The sequence below is a fragment of the Manis javanica genome, chromosome 6 (assembly GCF_040802235.1).
Source record: "Manis javanica isolate MJ-LG chromosome 6, MJ_LKY, whole genome shotgun sequence".
Lineage (NCBI taxonomy): Eukaryota > Metazoa > Chordata > Mammalia > Pholidota > Manidae > Manis > Manis javanica.
In genome coordinates, this window is record NC_133161.1 from 2,736,382 (window position 1) to 2,754,592 (window position 18,211).

Consider the following 18,211-nt stretch of genomic DNA (forward strand, 5'->3'; position numbering starts at 1 on the left):
CGCAGAAACCCGTATGTAGAATAAGAGAAGTTCCAGTTACTAATGTATTTTCTATTTCTCCTGATTTCAAGGCCCTTAGGTAGTGGTTATATGCAGGGCAGAAGGGGGAGACGCTGGCCGTAAGGCTAGTGCCAAGGGCCAAAGCCGTGCCCGCACCCCGTTACTGTTGACGACACGGGGAGGCTGCGTTTGGTTGTCCCACATGGCACGTGCACGTGGCCAGAGCTAGTGTAGATGCCACAAACATGGGAGTTCCTGCACAGCCGTGCCTGGCTAGCGAAGGAGGCAGCCTTTGCCCACCTGGGGCTAATGTGCCTATAAAGACACAAAGAAGAGGCCAAGTGACATGAAAGTCCCCAGCTGTCACACAGAGGGAGGCGGGTGGAACCGAGCGGTGGGCTGCCCAGCTGGGCTTCGCCATGTGGGACGAGCCACGGGCGAGCAGGAGGAAGATGTTTTCTCTTCCCCATCTCATCCCCGTCACAAACACTGGGCTTGTGCCAGCCAGACGTCTGGGGAGACAAACCTTTACCACCTTGGTGCTACAGAAGAGCGTAAGTTGTCATGGACACCCACTGACTTAGAATGTCACAAAAAAAATTCTAAAGGAAGCAGAAAACCTCAACTTAGCTGCACAGAGGTTGCACCCAATGGATGTGCGTCAGGCTGCCTTCCTGACCCCACGTCCTCCGTGAAGGCTGCCATCACCTTTCCTTCCTTTAAGCTTTTCCAGCAACTACCATTCATGCTGTCCTGTTTCAAATCATCGCACATTACCAATTCTTTACAATCCCAAGTTAGCAGGGCGGGAGCTGCAAGAGGCAAAGGGCTATGGGCATGCCTCTCACCAGCCGAGACCAGGACCAAGGCGTGGGTCCCTACAGAAGAAATGCATGCAGTTCTTAAGGGCTGAGTAACTCCCTCTCAATGCGGGAAGGGGAAGCGCTGGCGGGAGGGAGCGCCCAGAGGGACATTATAAGGAGGAACTCAGCCCCGAGGAAGGAGCCGTCATCAGAGCCGCCGCACTGCTGGAGGGGAGATTGCCAAGAGAGGCTGAGCAGAGAGACTGCAAGCCCAGGGAGCTTCCCATTAGCGCTTAGTGCCCAGCAGACTCGGGCCCAGGGGCTGGCTGTGGGGCGGGCCAGTGCGTAGGACTGCTCACAGTCTGTGGGGAGACACACAAACAAACCACTGATTCTGGTGCAGGCTGAGGAATGAGCTAACAGTAGGATGCAGGGTCCATGTGGAGCATGTGGGAGGCACGTTTGTTGAGAAGCACAGCTGGGCTGAGAAAATATTACAACCTTCCCCCAACCTCCAGCCAAAGAAGCCTCCAAACCAAAACACAGTGGCTTTTCCTGGTGAGCAGCGTATGAATTTTTCATTAGTCCATTTGTTTGCTATAAAATATTAATCGAGCATCATCTCTCTTACAGGGATCAGCGTGCCGTGTCGCTTCTCGGTGTTCCAAATCCTGGCAAAGGTTCTGACAGTTGCATGGCAACAAAGGGCAAGGGAACAAAAAGCCTGTTTATCCAGTGAAATAAAGAGCCTGCAATTAACCCTGGCATTTTCCAGCAATGTTTACTCCGTGGACCAAGCTAGAGCAAAAAAATACTGAGAAAGAAATTAAAAAAATAAGATATTCTTTAACAGGAGGCTTCGTTGAGCAAACTGAAATGACACCAGATACTAAATGCTGGGATGATAAAGTGTAGGGCTCCACGTCTGAGCCCTCGGCAGCCCGTAACTGCATAAAGTATCTCAGGTAGATGGCACCTGGCAAAGTGCAAGAAGGATGTGCCCATAAGACTAATGACTATTTGGTGTGCATCTCCACAGCTCCACTTCCAGTGTAGGAACAGACCGTTCTCTTTCCCTTCCATCTTAGGATGGGATGGCTACACTGCAGGGCCAGCTGTCAACACGAGGGAGAAGGACATGAGAGGGATGCTCATCTTGGCGACTGTGGAGTCCTTATTCAAGAGTTTATATACTTTGAACACGAAAGGACCTATTGACTAGGAGACGTGGAGGCAAATGTCATGTGGTCCCTTCTCTGGCCTTCATTTTCCTACACTCAGCACCCAGCCATTTGTCCATCAGTCTGTTCATCTGTCCGTCCGTCCATCCATCCATCCACCCTCCACCCACTCACCCATCTGCCCTTCCTCCATCCATCCATTTGTGACCCATCAGCCATCCACCCACCCACCCTGGCCCTGCCCACTTACTATGGCTCAAGCACTGACCAAGCACCTCCTGTGACCCCAGTGGCTGGCACTGCAGGCAGCATGTGGGCCTCTGCCCTCAGATGACAGCCGGGGACAGCCCCTTTCCCCGTGGGTAAGGATCCTACGGGCCCTCGTCACAGACGCCAAAGCCCAGCGCAGGCGCAACAGCGTCGGGTGGCGCTCTGGCCTACGTCCGGCAAGGGCAGAAGGGCCAGGAGCAGGGAAGGGTCACCTGGAGGCCATCTGTGACTCAGCTGATGGCATGGAAGTGCAGCCTCAGCCTGACCGCAGCTGCACTGCAGGGCGAGGGGACAGGCTTCCCTCCCAAAGCCCGGCCTCGGGCAGGAAGAGCGCAGTACGGTGGACCCGCCTGGCCGACCGCCCCTCTCAGCCCTGCCAGGGGAGGGGCAGGTCTGCCGCCTGTGGGGCCCTTTTGGCCACACCGAGCAGGGTGCCTGGCACCCAGGGTGCTCACACCAATGGTGGGAATACAAGTGCACACAGCTGGGCAGGCGGGCGGGCAGGGCCCTCCTGGAAGCCGGGGTGGCTGTGCGGACGGGGCGGAAGCAAACGGAACGGTACACCGAGGGATGCGCTTGCAAGCCTGGATTCCAGGCCTGGCCCCGTGACGAACCAGCTGTGACTCTGAACAAGCCACCCACCTTCGGTGGGCCCCCCCTCCTCCATAAACTGTGGAGGAAGTGGGAGGCAGACTTTCAGAGCCCTTCCATCAATGGCCAAAGGAAATGGAAGCCGTGAAGAAGACGGGAGCCAGGGGCTGACGGCCCGTCGCGGAGGGTGTGGGTCCCACCTGCTCATAACTCAGCGCATGCCTGGCATATGTAAAAACATGAGGGTTGGTAAATTCTGCTGAACCCCATTCCCCCGCAGTTGCCATCAGACGCAGGCCCTGGATTTGCTGGCTGCAGCCACAGGGAGACTACCCGTCCCTGTGGGTTCACCATCATCAGGCTTAACCATCCTTGTAACATGGCCTTGAAGAACCTTGTCCAGCGTGTTGCTGACATCTTCAAACGTCAACACTGTTTCGCTGGACGAAAGAGCTTGTTGGCCAACAGAGGTGTCATATTTAATGGGACGGGAAGGGCAGAATCTCACTGAACTTTCCTGGTAACTCCTGCTTTGCGCAAGCCCGCCAAACAGCCAGTCATTCCTTGCATACCTGGTTGGAGTGTTCTCAGGACAACCTGGCTGCCCTTTCATACACGGCCACAGCAAGGCAGAACGCGTTTCCCCACCAGAAACCTTGGCATCCAGACATCTCAGACTCAGATCTCCAGGCTTCTAAAGCACTGGACACTCTAGTGATGAGATCATAGAAACCTGTGATCGCCGGTAACTTTTCCAGTGCATCAGCCGAATGAAGATCTGTCCTTTCTGCAGCCTGGAGCTTCTGCAGGCAGTCAGACGAACGGCTTCCTGTCCTCGTGGGTAACAGACCACACCCCTGACCTGACACTGTAAATGCAAAGCCGTCTGGTTGAGCCAACCCCCTTCAACTGCTCCCTAAGATGAACTCATCTATCTGAATATTTAGGTACCCAAGTCATAATTTCAACACTGAGGTATAAATAGGGGTAGGCAGAGCCCTGAGGGCCACAAAGAGCATTTATGTATCTGGGATTTATGTCCAGAACAATTTCAGAGAAATCTGGAAGTCAAATTCAGATACAATAAGTATCTTCCCAGAGTCACTGATACAAAAGACCAGATTGGAAATATGTTAGTAGAATGGTGGGTTCAGGGGGGGGGGGCGCATAATCTTTACTGTGAAAATGAGGTAGTTCTTCTACCCCAGGGGAAGCCTACAGCTACAGAGAAGGGCTTCTCCACCTTGACCACACTTCAGAATCACCTGGGGAGCTTCTGGGACTGGCAGGCTGCACCCCTGATGAAGGAAACCAGGAAGGACACCGACTGCCATTAGATCTTCCCCTTTAGTTCCGTACCCCCTGCAAGTTCCGGCCCAGCGTGAGACATGGGAGGTGAGACAGCTCTTGAACAATGACAGGAGCAGTGAGCTAGGTGTCAGGGGTCTTGAGCTCAAGCCTGGTTCTTTCTCTGATTAAAAATGCAGCTATGGGCAAGTCACGTGGTGCTGGGGGTGGTCATGGTGATAATGGAGGTGGTGGGGATGGGGGTGGCAGAGATGATGGCATTATAGCTGTGGATGGTGATGTGGCTCAAGTCATTCGGAAGGAGGACCCTGTTTTTCTGTGATATTCCAATTGCTCTGATCACCCCTGTCTTCCCCCAGTACCCAGTAAAGGCATGTATTGGATTCAATACACCAATCTCCCAGCAGGCCCAAATTCTGTGTAACTGGGCAGAAAGAAGACTGTGTTTCCTCTCTGGCCAGGATGGAGTGTGTCGCCGGCACTGCACGCGAGGAGGAGCCCGGAGCAGGGGAGGCATGAGAATGCAAGTGTCCTGGGCACCTGCAGAATCACGGAGCCTCCGTGCACAGGCAGGAGGGGGGCTGCACTGCCCACTGGGTATTCTAGGTCTTCACATATGCTGAGTGGAAGAAAGAAGCAAATCGACATAGACGCACGTAAACTGATCTGTCTCTATGTATCTCAGTGCCATGTATGTAAGTAGGTATGCATGCACACGAACTGTATGTGCTTCACATGCACAACAGGAAGAAAGAGTGCTCAGATCCATTTTAACAGGTGCCTGTGAGGTGGGGGCGTGGGGAGGTGGGAGCAGGGAATAAGGTCAAAAAAGAACAAATAAGTAAATAAAGGAGAGGCCGTGCATGGAGTTGCACAGGGTGCTGGGACCTGAGCAGATGTGCATCCCGGGTACAGGAGACCAACACGAATGGACCGACTCCAGGGAGACAAAGCAGCAGAGTGAGGCTGTGGGCCTCTTCCAGGCGGGCAGGGGAGACCCTCCCTGGCCCAGGCACATCAGGACACAGCACCAGGTGTCCTTGGCGATGTAATTCCTTACAGCCCACTGCTGCCGGGCAGTCGGGAGGGACCCACAGGGCCGGCAGCTGTACTGTGCCTGAGCGGATATTTGGAGGAGAATAAAGGCTCATATTAGCTCAGTGTAACCATTCTTCAAAGGGATCCAGCCGGGTATCTGCACATCTTAACCACCCACCAGCTCAAGAGCTCTGGAAAAGCCCAGGACCCCCAGGGACAGTCATGTTTTCTGGCTGCAGCTGGGTTTCTGGGGGAGGGTGTAAGACCCACACCAGGTGGTGTGTAACGCTCCCCACTGAGCTGTTTCACTGGCAGCAAATGCTGTTTGTTATTTCCTGGAGATGTTGGGGGTCACTCTTCTCAGCTTAGCAAAGCATCGCTGCCCTTCCTTCACCCCGGTCACTGGGATCACCATTCTTAGCTAGCTTTAACCTAAAGTGTTCTAAGATGGCCTTAAATCTTGCACCAGGAATCCTGTGCTGGCTGGTGGCTCTGTGAAGCCATCCTGAGCATTTGCCAGGCATGCCTCCTACCACATCATTAGGGGCTTGATCACAAGTTGCTGTGGCTCTCTGGGCTAGGAGTGGCCAGATGGAGAGGCCATCCCGGCACCAAACACCCTGCATGGCACAAGTTGGTGACCAGTGGTCAGCTAGTGTTTGCTAAGCGGAAGGATTCGGAAGCCCCAACATCATTTCTCCATACTGGGGGATCCTTGGAGGGGAAGTCAGGCCACTTAACAAACAAACAACAGAGGGATTTGGAAATGCCTGGTCGAAAGGTTCATCAGTGACAGATGGAATGTTTATCTCTTCCTCTTGATGGCTCCTGGCCTCCAGCTGAGAGCGACCCCTGGACTTCCAGAACTCTCTGCATCTGGAGGCAGTGCAGGGAGTTGGGGGTAAGACCGACCTGGAACCAGCCCAACTAGTTCGAACCCCAGTGCTGGCACTGGTTATGCCCTGTGTGGATTCAGACATATTCTTTAACCTCTGTGGTCCTCAGACCACGTCTGCAGAATGAGGAGATGGTGGGGCCTCCGTCACGGCGGTGTACAGGGTGCACAGTCTGCTGGGGGCTGAGTGAAAGCACTCAGCAGTGCTGCCCGTGGGCCTTGCCCTGGAGGGACGGCAGAGGGACCAACGAGAGGGAAAGCAAGCCAGCAAATGTGGAAGCCCAGCGCGCAAGGAGGAAAGCCACTCGTCATGGCGCCAAGGTCAGAGTTTCACAGTCCAGCGCCCAACACACCACCGATGACACTCAGAGCCACTGCACCTCATCCAGGAAGCCCAGCCCGCGCCCTCCTGCTTCTCTGTAAGGCTGGGCCCGGGAACGACCCTCTGCATCCTGACCCTGCCGAGCCTCCCACGCTCCCCCAGCTGACCTGCCTCCCTGGGCGCAAACTCTTACAAGAACTGATGCCCGCTCTGTGACCCTGAAGTCTCTCATATTACATAGTTCTTTGTCATCTGTGCCTGCCCAGACCTGCAAGGGCATCTGCTGGTCTCCTTCCTTTTCATACCCCTCCTCAAAGTGGGCATCTTATTTTTACCTTCTCTAGATGAGTTTCTCTCGCACTGAAAGACACCAGAAAATATCATCCTGAAATACACCCATTTGATACAAAAATCATTTTGAGCTGAAGGACATTAAGCAGAAACTCAGGAAAAGCTCCCTTTCTCTGCCCCAAGGCAGGAAATAAATTCTTCTAGAAAAAAATAAATTCGCTAGAGACAGACTCTTACTGGCCCAGAGAGCACCAGAGGGACCTGCAAGCAGATCTTCCCCCACTTGTCTCCTGCCACCTCTGCGCCTCCCCCGGTTTGCCTCGGACACCAAAGGCTGCTCCCTCGTCCTGTTAATTCCCTACAAATCTGTCCTTCCTTGTTGAAGATGCCGTTTAAGCTGCTGTTCTGCTTTGAGCCACTTTTCTCTGAGATTTTTTTCCACTTGATGTGAGCCACATGCGTTAATAAACTGCTCAAGTCCCAGCTGAACCCCTAAAATGGGTGGATAGAACCTTTTACCTCCCCTGCAGCGTCCCTCATTGGAGACGGCAGGTGCCATCAGTGGCTAAAATTTTAAATTCTGGTTCTTCGACATGTCCCAGGACAACCGAAGAAATCTCAGTCCTCTAGAATCCTGTGGAAAGTCTGGGCCAAAGATTTCAAGGATAAATCTGACCCACCCATTCAACGAAGGTTTACTGAGCTCTTCCCACGCGCCAGGCCTGCTCCAGAGAGATCAGGTCCACACAAAACAGGCCCACAGCCTGGCCTCACGGACTTGACCTCCTAGGCGGTGGGTGGGGAAGGACAATCAGGCAGAGTGCAGATTGTCCTGGTGGGACGGGGCCTCCGAAGGAACCAGAGCTCTGAAAGAAAGGCAGGGGCTGCGGGGCTGCACAGGGTGTGCAGGGATGTCCCTCTTCTGGTCGGGACCTGGAGGGTGGGCGGGGCTAAGCCCGGTCCGGTGGGAGGGACTTTCCAGGCAGAGGGCGTGCCCAGCAAAGGCCCTAAGAAGGGGATGATCCCGGCATGTTTGGGGGGTGGGAGAGGTGGGGTAGAGGTTTGGAGTGGCACTAGCAGGCTACTTGGGGATTTTAGGCCATGGTGGGAAGTCTCTTACCCTGAGAGCAGAGGGCGCCCTGGTCTGACACAGTTGACAGGCTTGTGCAGGGGGAGGGCAGGGAGAGCGGGGATACCGGTAGTCGAGGGGAGTGTGCTGGCAGTCAGGCCAAGGGCCGGGGTGTGTGTGCACACGCAGATGCTGGGCACGCCAGGGGAGGATCCCGCAGGTCAGGAGGAGATGGGGCTGCCCTGGACTGAGATGTAGGGCTGCCGGGAAGCAGGTTTTAGGAGACGGGGACTGGGTTCAGTTGGGTTGCTGTTTAGAGACTATTGGGAAAGATGTCTGTGAAGACGCAAAGGGATCTCCGGGTCTTCTTCCCAGCAAGGCTCATGGGTCGGGTGCCCCCAAGGTCACAGTTTAAGGCCCTGCTGGACCTGTAACCCAGCACTTATCCTTGTGTTTCTTTGTTAAACTGTCCACGTACACCTAGCTTCTCAATACCACCTCATTGGGTCCCGTATTAATGGGTTAAATAAAACCTTTGACACATGTTCATGAATTTGCCTGGAAAACCACAATTGCCCAGGTGATGTGGAGATGCTGGGTAGGCAGTCAGGTATGTGCACCAGGAGCTCTGAGCACAGGTCGGGGCTGAGCTCCAAAGCTGAGAGTCCTCAGTATGTGCAGCCAAGTGCAGTCACGAGACGGGGTGACCGAGTGAGCCAGCCCCAGGCTATGTGCAGAACGTCTAATTTTCATGACCATGCATGAGACTGATCACTTTTATTACTAACTTTTATCTCCACTTCACAGATGAGGAAACAGAGGCAGGAGTGGTGGCCTAACTTGCGCAAGACCACAGGATAGGATCTGAACCAGGCAGTTGACTTGAGAACCTTACTCTGAACCAGTGGGTCTCAATCTGGGGACCTCTGGCAATGAGTGGAGACTGGCTGTCACAGCTTGGGGTGGGGGACCCCTGGCACCCAACGGCTAAGCTGGAGATGCTGCTAACCATGCAATAATAGCCAGGACGGGCCTACAGTAAAGGGTTCCCGGGCCCAAAACATCATAGCGCTGCGTTGAGACAATTTGTCCTGAACCACGTCTGCCACCTGCAGCCGAGGCTGGCCTCCTTTCCACGTCCCCCCACGTCTTCACAGCCCTTCTCACGCCTGCAATTATTCACTAGCTTGTAACAGTTGGTTCGAAGTCCACAGGCCCCTCCATGTCGTGAGGTCCATGTCTGGTTCCCACTAAATTCCCAGCGCCCGGTCTACTGGCTGGCATACGCTAAACACCCAGTAACAGCCATTCACATGTTGTCTACAATTTCTGCTACATCTCGGCTCACTTTTAAAAAATCTCAAGGATGGGTGACAGAGAAGGAGTGTGAGAAAGCACGACGTTTATGTACGATGGATTTATACTGCATATGAAAGGCACTACTGCTTTGATCCTAGGAAATCGGGGCCAGCAGAAAACCTGACACCAGTATCCAGACTTCAAACCCTGACGGAGGCTAATTTCTCATCGTCCTTGAAGCTAATCAAGCCTGCGGAAACAGCGTCACCAAATTGAGTAAACGAGATTTTCAATTAACTCAAACAGATGGCTTAAATTTTCCAGGTGACTTTCCATATCAATTCAGGGAGTTTGCTGGACTGGGTCCCAGGAGGCCTGGCAGGGAGGGGACTAGAAGGAAAATAATGGAATATATGGGTCTTTTAGAGAGAAGACAAAACTCTACACTAGCCTCAACTTTTCTTCCATCCCAGCAAAAATATCAACGTTAATTCAACTCCTTTGAGCAGCACACAAAAAGGGTCCAGTCTCCAAGGGCAGCCGGGTTCATCAACTTCTGGGGATTCTGTGACCCTCTGGCGTGACAGACGAGACCAACCCTGGGTAGGGGCAGAGGTGGCAGGGGCCCTGGAATTCTGGGCCTGGCCGCCTGAGGACTGTACAATATTTACACTTCATTGAAGAAGGAAGAGCCGATAGTGCCTTAGTGAAATTGTGCAGAGGCCCCAGGCTTCTGGGGTGCAGGTAGATGGGTCTCCCCATGGGAGCCACCAGGAGAAGACACTTCACAGCCCAAGCATCCATGAGCTGGGTCTGTGGAGAGGCCGAGGCCATGCCTTCTGCCCTTCCGGAAGCTTCTAGAAGCTACTAGTAATGCACAGTTCTGTAACTGAACAGTGAAGACCTGGGCTAGTTATGGCAAAATTTGGGTTGGGTGTCTGTTGCATCTCAGAATGAATCCTGGCTCACTTGGGCCCCTTTACCCATTTAGGGATGCCTGTGAATGAGTGGATCCCAGAACCGGCCCACATGCTGCCCCTTTTTGAGTTTCTCCTCAATATTCTCAGCAGAAAGCAGTTTGACGACAGTCTAAGTGGGCTCTGGAAGGATAATCAGTCTGCAAGCTGCTTGAGCTTTGGGACAAAATGAAACTGATACTCAGACCACTTCACTTAGCTAAACCCAACTCCGTTGTTTTGATTTAAAAAAAAACCCTCCCCAAACCAGACATTAATAGTAACAGGGAGGTTACCTGTGCCAGCACGTTCCCCCAACTGTGCCCCGTCACCTTACCCACCAGGACAGCTGGCTGATTGGAGCAGGATTGGCTGTCCCTTCCTGGGGCTGGTGAAGTACACTAACGTCACAACGCTCTAAAATAACGCTCTGAAAATGGGCACCACCTCCAGAAAGTCGACTATAGGGATTTTCCTGGAAACAATATGGGTGCTGCCTGTCTGCCTTGGGCCAGGCAGGGTCCCCTGCTGGAGAGGGGTGGGTGGCCCGGCCTGGGCCCCGGAGGAGCCAGCCTCCGGGGAGGACGCTGCTGGTCCTGAGCCAGAACTGGCAGCCGTGGCTCCTCTTGCAGAACGGCAGTGCCCCAGGGAGGCCCTCAGGGAGGGCACCTCTGCCTCGGGTGCCTAAGTTGGCCGCGAGGTAAATCTGAGCGTGAGGAGACCGTGCTCATGAACCCCCCTCCCCTTTTTAAACATGCAGAGAAGGAGGCGAACCTCATGCGCGGGTCGTCCGGAGGCGTCATCTCCAGGTCGTGGGTGGGGCCGTTCAAGCCAATGACGTGCAGGGAAATGCTGGGGTTCTCACATCCAGCCTGGGGAGAGACGGGGCAGAGACGTGAGCAGGGTGCCTCCCGCCCTGGTGCTGCGGCTGGTGCCCGGGGGACTCCCAGCGGGACTTCAGGGACTCTAGAGCCCAGACTAGGGTGGCAGGTGGTGAGAGGCCAGAGGGGGCCGACCAGCTCCTCTCCCGGAGTTCTGCACCCTCTCTTGACCCCCGAGCCCTGCTTGATGGCCCAGCAGGGGAACACAGAGCCCATAAGGAGTCTGGTGGGCGGTGGGGAGCAGGAACGGACGCCGGCCTTGTGGCAGGAGGGGCAGCCTCTGCCCCCTCTCCCAGGGACCGGCCAGCAGGTGGGGACAGATATGGCATTTCCCCCGCAGCAGGACTGGGGGTCTGACTGATGCCCCACTTCCTCTGCCCCTGCAAGGGGAGATCAGCCCTACAACAGGCAAGGGCCAGGTGGCCACCACCCCTGCCGCTGATTTGGGGGAGGGTGTTGGGGGCAAAGAGTGTCTCTTCTGTTGCTGGAATAGGTTGACTTTCTATCAAAACATGAACTCCAAATCTGGACCATCTGGGGTTCCGTCTTCTCAGTCTCAGAGCACCTGCCCCAGAGTTCACTGTGAAGATCAACAGGCCCCACATTTCTGGATTTCGGGTCATCACTCTCAGATTGGGGAACTTCCCCAGGGAAACCACACTTCTGTGGTGGTGAGAGGAGAGCTAGCCAGTCCTGGCTGTGCCATGTGAGAGGTGTGAGGTGTGGTGTGAGAGGTGTGAGGTGTGGTGTGAGAGGTGTGACGTGTGGTGTGTGAGGTGTGAGGTGTGGTGTGAGAGGTGTGAGGTGTGGTGTGTGAGGTGTGAGGTGTGGTGTGTGAGGTGTGAGGTGTGGTGTGAGAGGTGTGAGGTGTGGTGTGTGAGGTGTGAGGTGTGGTGTGTGAGGTGTGAGGTGTGGTGTGTGAGGTGTGCATGTGGTGGGGATGTAGAGGGACAGGGGCCGCATCACCAGGAGGCCTCATAACTGGGTTCCTGCTCCACGCAGGCTGTCCATGCAGGCAGCTGGCCACCGCAGGTGGCTGAGAATCGAGTGGAGGGACCCCAGCAGAGGCCCATCCCGTCCCTGTTGATGTCTAGGGGCTCTCAGAATGCAAGAGGGTGGACCTGGAGCTGGTGCCCTGGGAGGAGCCATCCCCTCCATCTGGACCCTGGGTTACTGGCCATGGCTGCCAAGGGCTGGGGGATGGGCCTCTTGTCACCAGGTGTCCCCAGCTCACGTGCTGAAGCCCTGACCCCCCCGTGTGGCAGCACCTGGATGTGGGGCCTTTGGGGGGGATCTGGGTTAGGTGAGGGGGTGAGGGTGGGGCCCCAGGACGGGATTAGTGTCCTTACAGGAGGCGGCGGCACCAGAGCAGCTCTCTGCTCTGGGAGACGAGCAGAAGGTGGCCGGCCATCTGTGAGCCGGGAAGAGCCACCTCACCAGAACCGTCCCCACAGGCACGGGGCTCAGGCTTCCAGCCTCCAGAGCCGTGGGATGAGTGTCTGTAGGGTGGTCATAGAGCCCGAGCTGACCCACTGGGGGTCCTTCCCTCTGGAACCTGAGAGCCTCACCCAAACCTTATTGCCCCACTTGCTGCAAACTGCAGGCCAGCATGTCTTGTATTTCTGGTACATGGTGTGGGGCCCAGCTCCCAGAGCCCTCAGATGGCCTGGAGGCCGTGGCCCAGGGCTCCTTGGTGGAGGTGTTGGGGGTCCTTCAGAGCAGCCCCAGGAGGGAAGGGACACTTGCCCTGGGCCATGGAGGCATCTAGCGGGGCGAGCAAGTGGCCCGCGTGTCCTGCAGAGCTGTGGCCCCAGGACACCAGCCTCTCTCCTGTCGGGTGGGCTGCGGAGGTCTTGGGGTTGGGGCCTCCCTCCACACTGGGTGCCATGATCTGGCACCAGAGTGAGGCCTGGGTACGTGTCCCCCTCCCACTGTGCCCCTGGTGTTCTCTGGCTTTGTGCCGACCACTTGGTCTGGGAAGCAATCAGAGACATTCTACGTCAGAACATGACCAAGCCCCAAAGAGCCCAGCCCAGACCCAGGGGAGTCGGGGCACAGAAGTCCCTCTGACCTCCCAGAAGCCAGATTCTAAAAAACGAGTATGCAGAGAGGGCCCCAAAAGCAGGCAGTGTGAGTTTTCCTCACTGGGAATCGCAAGTGGAGGTAATGGGCTTATTTCGATTCTGATAAAGCTTTTGACAAATGATTGATGGCAGTTCAGGTATTTAAAACAAAGTAAACCTGCCAACAAATTCAACTCAACAAAGATGGGAATTTAATGCAATGTAATGGGAAATGATGAATCTTATCCGTTTACTGCACTGCTCACAACACATCTGACTACACAGCGGTGCTGCATTCGGAGCTGGTTGGGTTCAGGAGATGGTGAGTAATGCAAAGCATGTGTTCTGCCGTTTTCTACCTACCTTGGGGTAATGGTAGAGTTTCCCTGTGGGGTAGGCGGAGCCTGTGTAGGTTGGGAGCTCCATGATGGGCACGCGGGAGTCATTGATGGTGGCATAGGCAAGCCTCGTGCCATCTGGAGACCACCAGTGGGCAATGTGCGTCTTCAAAATCTCCTCTAGGGGAAAAGAGACAAAATAGAGAAATGTGAGTAGGCGACAAAAGAGGTGGAAACCAGGCCACCCTGGCCCAGCTGAGAGCTGGCCTGGACATCATGAGTCCCTCTGGGGACATCTAGCTCCCTCAGCCCTTGGGAGCTCTTCACCAAGCCCCAGGCACCCCTTCACTCCACAGGGGCTGCAGGGGTGTCCGTGTGCACCCCCAGGCCCAGGCACCATAAAGTCCGCAAGTCAGAGCCCAAGTGAACAGACGCTGCCGTTTCTTTTTGCACACATTTAAGCACTAGGAGCCCAAAAGTGTGTTTAGGATTGAATTATCCTTGCATTCTGGTGGGTTATTTTAAGATGATCTGAGACCCAGAACTGGGGGAGATCAATTCACACTGAAGCAGGGCACATCCAGGTACAACCACATGAGAAGGCAAGACAATTTGGAGGTTGACTCCCAGAAAATCCCAGATCCACCTGCAGGAGACACCTCGGGTTTCATGCTACACACAGACTCGGCCGTGCATGGCTGTGCCGAGGGAGAATGTGTTTGGAGGCTGGCATGCTCCTCACCCACAGAGGAAGGATGCCATCTCTCTCCATAGCAGATAAAGCGGCCGCATGTCCAACAGGACTGAAGTGACATGGTGGTTCTGAGGTTTCCCCCAGAAACACCCATTGCTTATTCTCATCCCCAAGTTTCTTGGCTGATGGAGTTTTAACTGTGGATGCATTTTACGGGATCTACTCATTTTTCAGTGAGCCAGCAGAAGAGATTCCCAAGAAGTCAGAGATTCCGTCTTGGTCAGACCAGCTCTCAGGTCAAGGATTCTTTCTTGTATGTGATCTCCGCATAGGTAAAACAATTCCCTGTAGATTTGTTTTTTAAAATAATGATCAATGTAATTCTGTAGTCACAAATACACATTCCACAAATACGTGCACCCAATAAATGTGGTCATTATTGGGCTCACACCACATCCTAGAGCGACTTTGCGTGCCTGCAAGTGACAGAAGGATGACTGAGGAGCCCGAGATCATGCCGAGAAAACAGAATGGTGCTTATGACGCAACAGAGAACAGTGCAAACTGGGATGAAGCCACAGGACGACTGGCCACAGGAGGGCTGGACGGAGTGGGGAAGAGGCGAGCTGGATCCTGCGCCAGCCGGGCGGGGATCATGGCCGCGGGGAGGTGAGAGCCCGTAGCTACGAAGGCATTCTACAGCCAAGCTGGGGGACCAGCAGTGGGTGATGCACAGCCTCGCTCAGGAGTGGGTGCTGGAGGCTGGCGAGGGGCAGCTTGTCCCTCCGTCACTGGCATCACTGGTCTCGTGTTCCTGGGAGGAAGCCCCAGGTCCGTGTTGGACACCATAGGAAGTGTCGTTCTCCAACCTGATTTTTCCTGGTCCTTCCGGTGCCTCCTCCAGGCCTGCCAGTGGACTGCAGAGACTCCCTGCCCAGCGTGGCCCAGGTTTGCTGCTCGAATCTGTCACCAGACAGTAGCATCTCACCCAGCATGGGGCCCCCTGTGCACCTGATGTCCTATCACCTGGATGCGTGGGTCTGGAGCACACTGCTCAACAGAACATGGATGAAAGGGCCCCGGAGTCCTGGGTTCTGGCCCCCGTTCCACTGTACTGCAGGTCCCCATCTGTCATCCGAGTGGGAACCATGCTTGCCTCTCACATCCCCCCACCCCAGAGTTCTGTGATCTCATGGCATCCCAGGAAACAATTTGGAAGCTTTTCCAGGGCTGATAAATCCTCACAGGTCTTCTGAGGTTATTAAAACAAAAGGGAAGAAGGCCAAGTCTCCAGGGCCTGTAATTTTCCAGTGTCTTCGGTGGCCAGCAAAATAACTTTCAGGTGCAAGTTTGGAATAAGGTGATTCAGAAATGACTTTACACAGAAGCACCTGACCTGGTTGGGCAGCTGGTGGGGGATGGTGAGTAATAGACTCCAGCAGATGGCCTGCTGGAAAAAACAGGCACCATTTGCAAGGCAATTTGCGGGTGATTCTGCTCAATCACTTCTGTGCTGCAGGGCTGGGAGGGAGGCAGCCCACCGAGGCACCAGTGGGTGGCAGTGAGTGTGCGGAATTCAAGGGCCAGAGGGGAAGGAGGGAGAGTCTAGCCGAAATCAGCGGTGAGGAGTCTGGCAGTGGCTTCTGCAGACTTCAATTCAAGGTGAACTCGGGAAAATCCCAATCCCAATAGAAAAATGGCTGTTGCAACAAAGGCTTTCTAAGTGAGGCAGCTTCCACGAGGGCCAAGGACGCAGCCACTGCAGGGACAACTCCTCTGTCCCTTCCCTTTGAACCCAGGTGATCTCCTGGAAGGGAGAGCAAATCAACACCCTTGTGTGAAGTGGCAGTCCTTCCTTCCAGGCGAACCCCAAATGCCCAGTGGGGGTGACCTGGTGCAGAGGGCATGGCTAGCTTCTCGTGTCCACCCATCTCTGTGTAGAGCCCATTTCTGGACTTGCTGTCAGACCTCAGGGAAACAACTACTGCTGCAGACTGCCCAGCACCGGGTAGGGGCGCAGGGAGTCACACCTGGAGGGACCAGAAAGTATGGCATGAGGCTGGGCCTGACACCAGGCTGAAGATAATCTACTTCTGTCAATTCCATCAGCAAACACCGATGTTCTTCCAGTGAGCTCAATGCACTGTTTGGCGAACCGTGGGGATCACTGCTGACTGCAGCACGTGCTGGTGGGAAGGGCACTCAGATACCTCCAGCTCAGGGGCAGCAAACAGCTGGTGTGTGTGTTGGCAAATGTTAGTCTCTTCCAGCTCCGTCCCACCACGAGACAATAGCAAATGGAAAGGAAATCGGCTGTACTGAAGTCCAGGCCACCCAAACTAGGGTGGCTTCAGCTTACTTGCCCCACGTGCCCTTTAACACGTTGTTCTTTGGTGCTTTCCCTTTTCTGTGTGTGGGTTGCTCATTAAAGAGATAGTTAAGTAAAAGAAACGAAGGGGAGAAGGACCAGGCAGGTGAAATTTTGACACTTTTTGTTAATTACAAATGTCCCTATTTTGCAGGATCTCCAGCTTAATGAGGCAGTTGGCTAACATGCCATGAATCAAAGGCGGTTTAGGAATAGAGTTTTGCAGAGAAAAATACCTATTTTGTCAACTAAATTCATTGCACGAACGCTTGCTTTGGAACAGAGTGAGAGCCCTGCCCCTCTGAGCAAGTACCAGCAACCCACGAGGCAGGCTCAGCCTCCCTTCACCCTGCCCTCCTTCCTGTCCAGGGACCATTCTGGAATCAAACAAGATACATTTGGGGACATTCATTCACCATGACTGCCTCTCCCTTTAAGAGGCAGAAGGTCATGTCCACGTAGCTTCAGCTCCCAGCAGGATCTGAGCTGATTCTCCTCATTTCTTGTCACAAAGTCTCCAAGAAGCCAGCTCCACTATTTCAGCGTAATTCACTCATGCCCAACAATGGCGAGGGCACATCTGGGACGACAAGTTCTCTCTGAGCCCAGATGACAAAAAGCCAGTCCAGCAAAGAGGAGGAATTCTCAAGTTTCCAGACAGTTTGGCAGATGCAGAGTAAGAGGGGCACCGATGTGGCTCCCCAGCAGCTGCTTGGTGTCGTGAGGATGGTGTGTGCTTTTGGTACAGATGCTGGGCCACCTCCAGACGGAACAACTCGTATGTGCTGGGGCAGGTACAGGGTACAGGCCCTTTTCTGCAAAAGCTCTATGGGTGACTTTGAAATGCATTCCGGTTAGGAGTGGCTGACTTGGCAAATCCACCACGTCTGATTAAATATGCTTGTGCTTTGGAACTGTGTTGGCACGGTGCGTATACAGGAAATATACTTCAAAATTATCTGGAGGGAGCATGCCCTCCTGAACAGAAAGATCTGCTAAAGGTCTGGTGAGCTAACTGTGTCACCCTCAAAGACGTGTGGCAGGCCGAACCCCCGGCCTTGGGAATGTGACCTCACTGGGCAACAGTCGCTGCAGATGTAATTAAGAAGCACACTAGGACGACGTCATACTGGAGTAGGACCCTAATCCATTGGCCTGCGTCCTGAGAGGAAAGGAGGCACAGACACAGGCCGGGGACATGTCCATGGCAAGGCAGAGACTGGAGTGAAGTGCCTACAGGCAGAGCCTCAGGGACTGTCGGCAAGCAGGGGCTGGAAGGGACGAGGAGGAGCCCCGCCCAGAGACCCCGAGGGAGGCCGGCCGCAGGACACCTTCCAGTCCGAAGCACGGAGGTAACACATTCCTGTTGGTGACAGCAACGGGTTTGCAGCGCGTTGCTCCGGCGGCCTCAGGACGCTGGCACAGGGGACGGGTACACCGTTGCTGGGCTGGCTCCGCATTGGTAGGATACAGACCCCAGGGTTAAGGGCTCGGACCAGCCGAATTCTGCCCTGAAACTCGGGGGGTGCTGTCCTGAGCCAGAGCTGAGCAGGAGGGGTGCTGCACGGGGATGCAGCCCGGACTGCAGGGGGCGGGACCCAGCAGCGCACCAGCCCCCCACCGGGCACGGGCACTCGCACGCGCGTCTCCCGGGCTGAGCCCCATAGGCCCCCGGCTTTGACCTTTCCAACATCCCATGGGACAGTCGAGCTGCCCTGCCTCCTTCCACCCAAGCGAGGCCCCATGACTGGGACCCTTCCTGAACCCAGTTGGAGTTAAGGACTTTTTCGCGGGTTTAACAAATGCCCATGCAGTGTTTCCTGTGCGCCAGAATCTGTTCTAAG

The 18,211-nt window shown here is 54.8% G+C and overlaps 1 protein-coding gene across 5 annotated transcripts in view; it reads right to left on the bottom strand.

The window, feature by feature from the left end:
* The window catches only part of DPP6 (dipeptidyl peptidase like 6), an 863,884-nt gene that overhangs the window by 75,615 nt on the left and 770,058 nt on the right, over nucleotides 1-18,211 (bottom strand). For all 5 annotated transcript variants that reach the window (XM_073238157.1, XM_073238156.1, XM_073238155.1 and 2 more), the window contains exons 9-10: nucleotides 13,331-13,485; nucleotides 10,798-10,895 (exon numbers count right to left, since the gene is read on the bottom strand). In XM_073238157.1, the coding sequence (XP_073094258.1) occupies nucleotides 10,798-10,895; nucleotides 13,331-13,485 (253 nt within the window). The remainder of the gene's footprint in view (nucleotides 1-10,797; nucleotides 10,896-13,330; nucleotides 13,486-18,211) is intronic.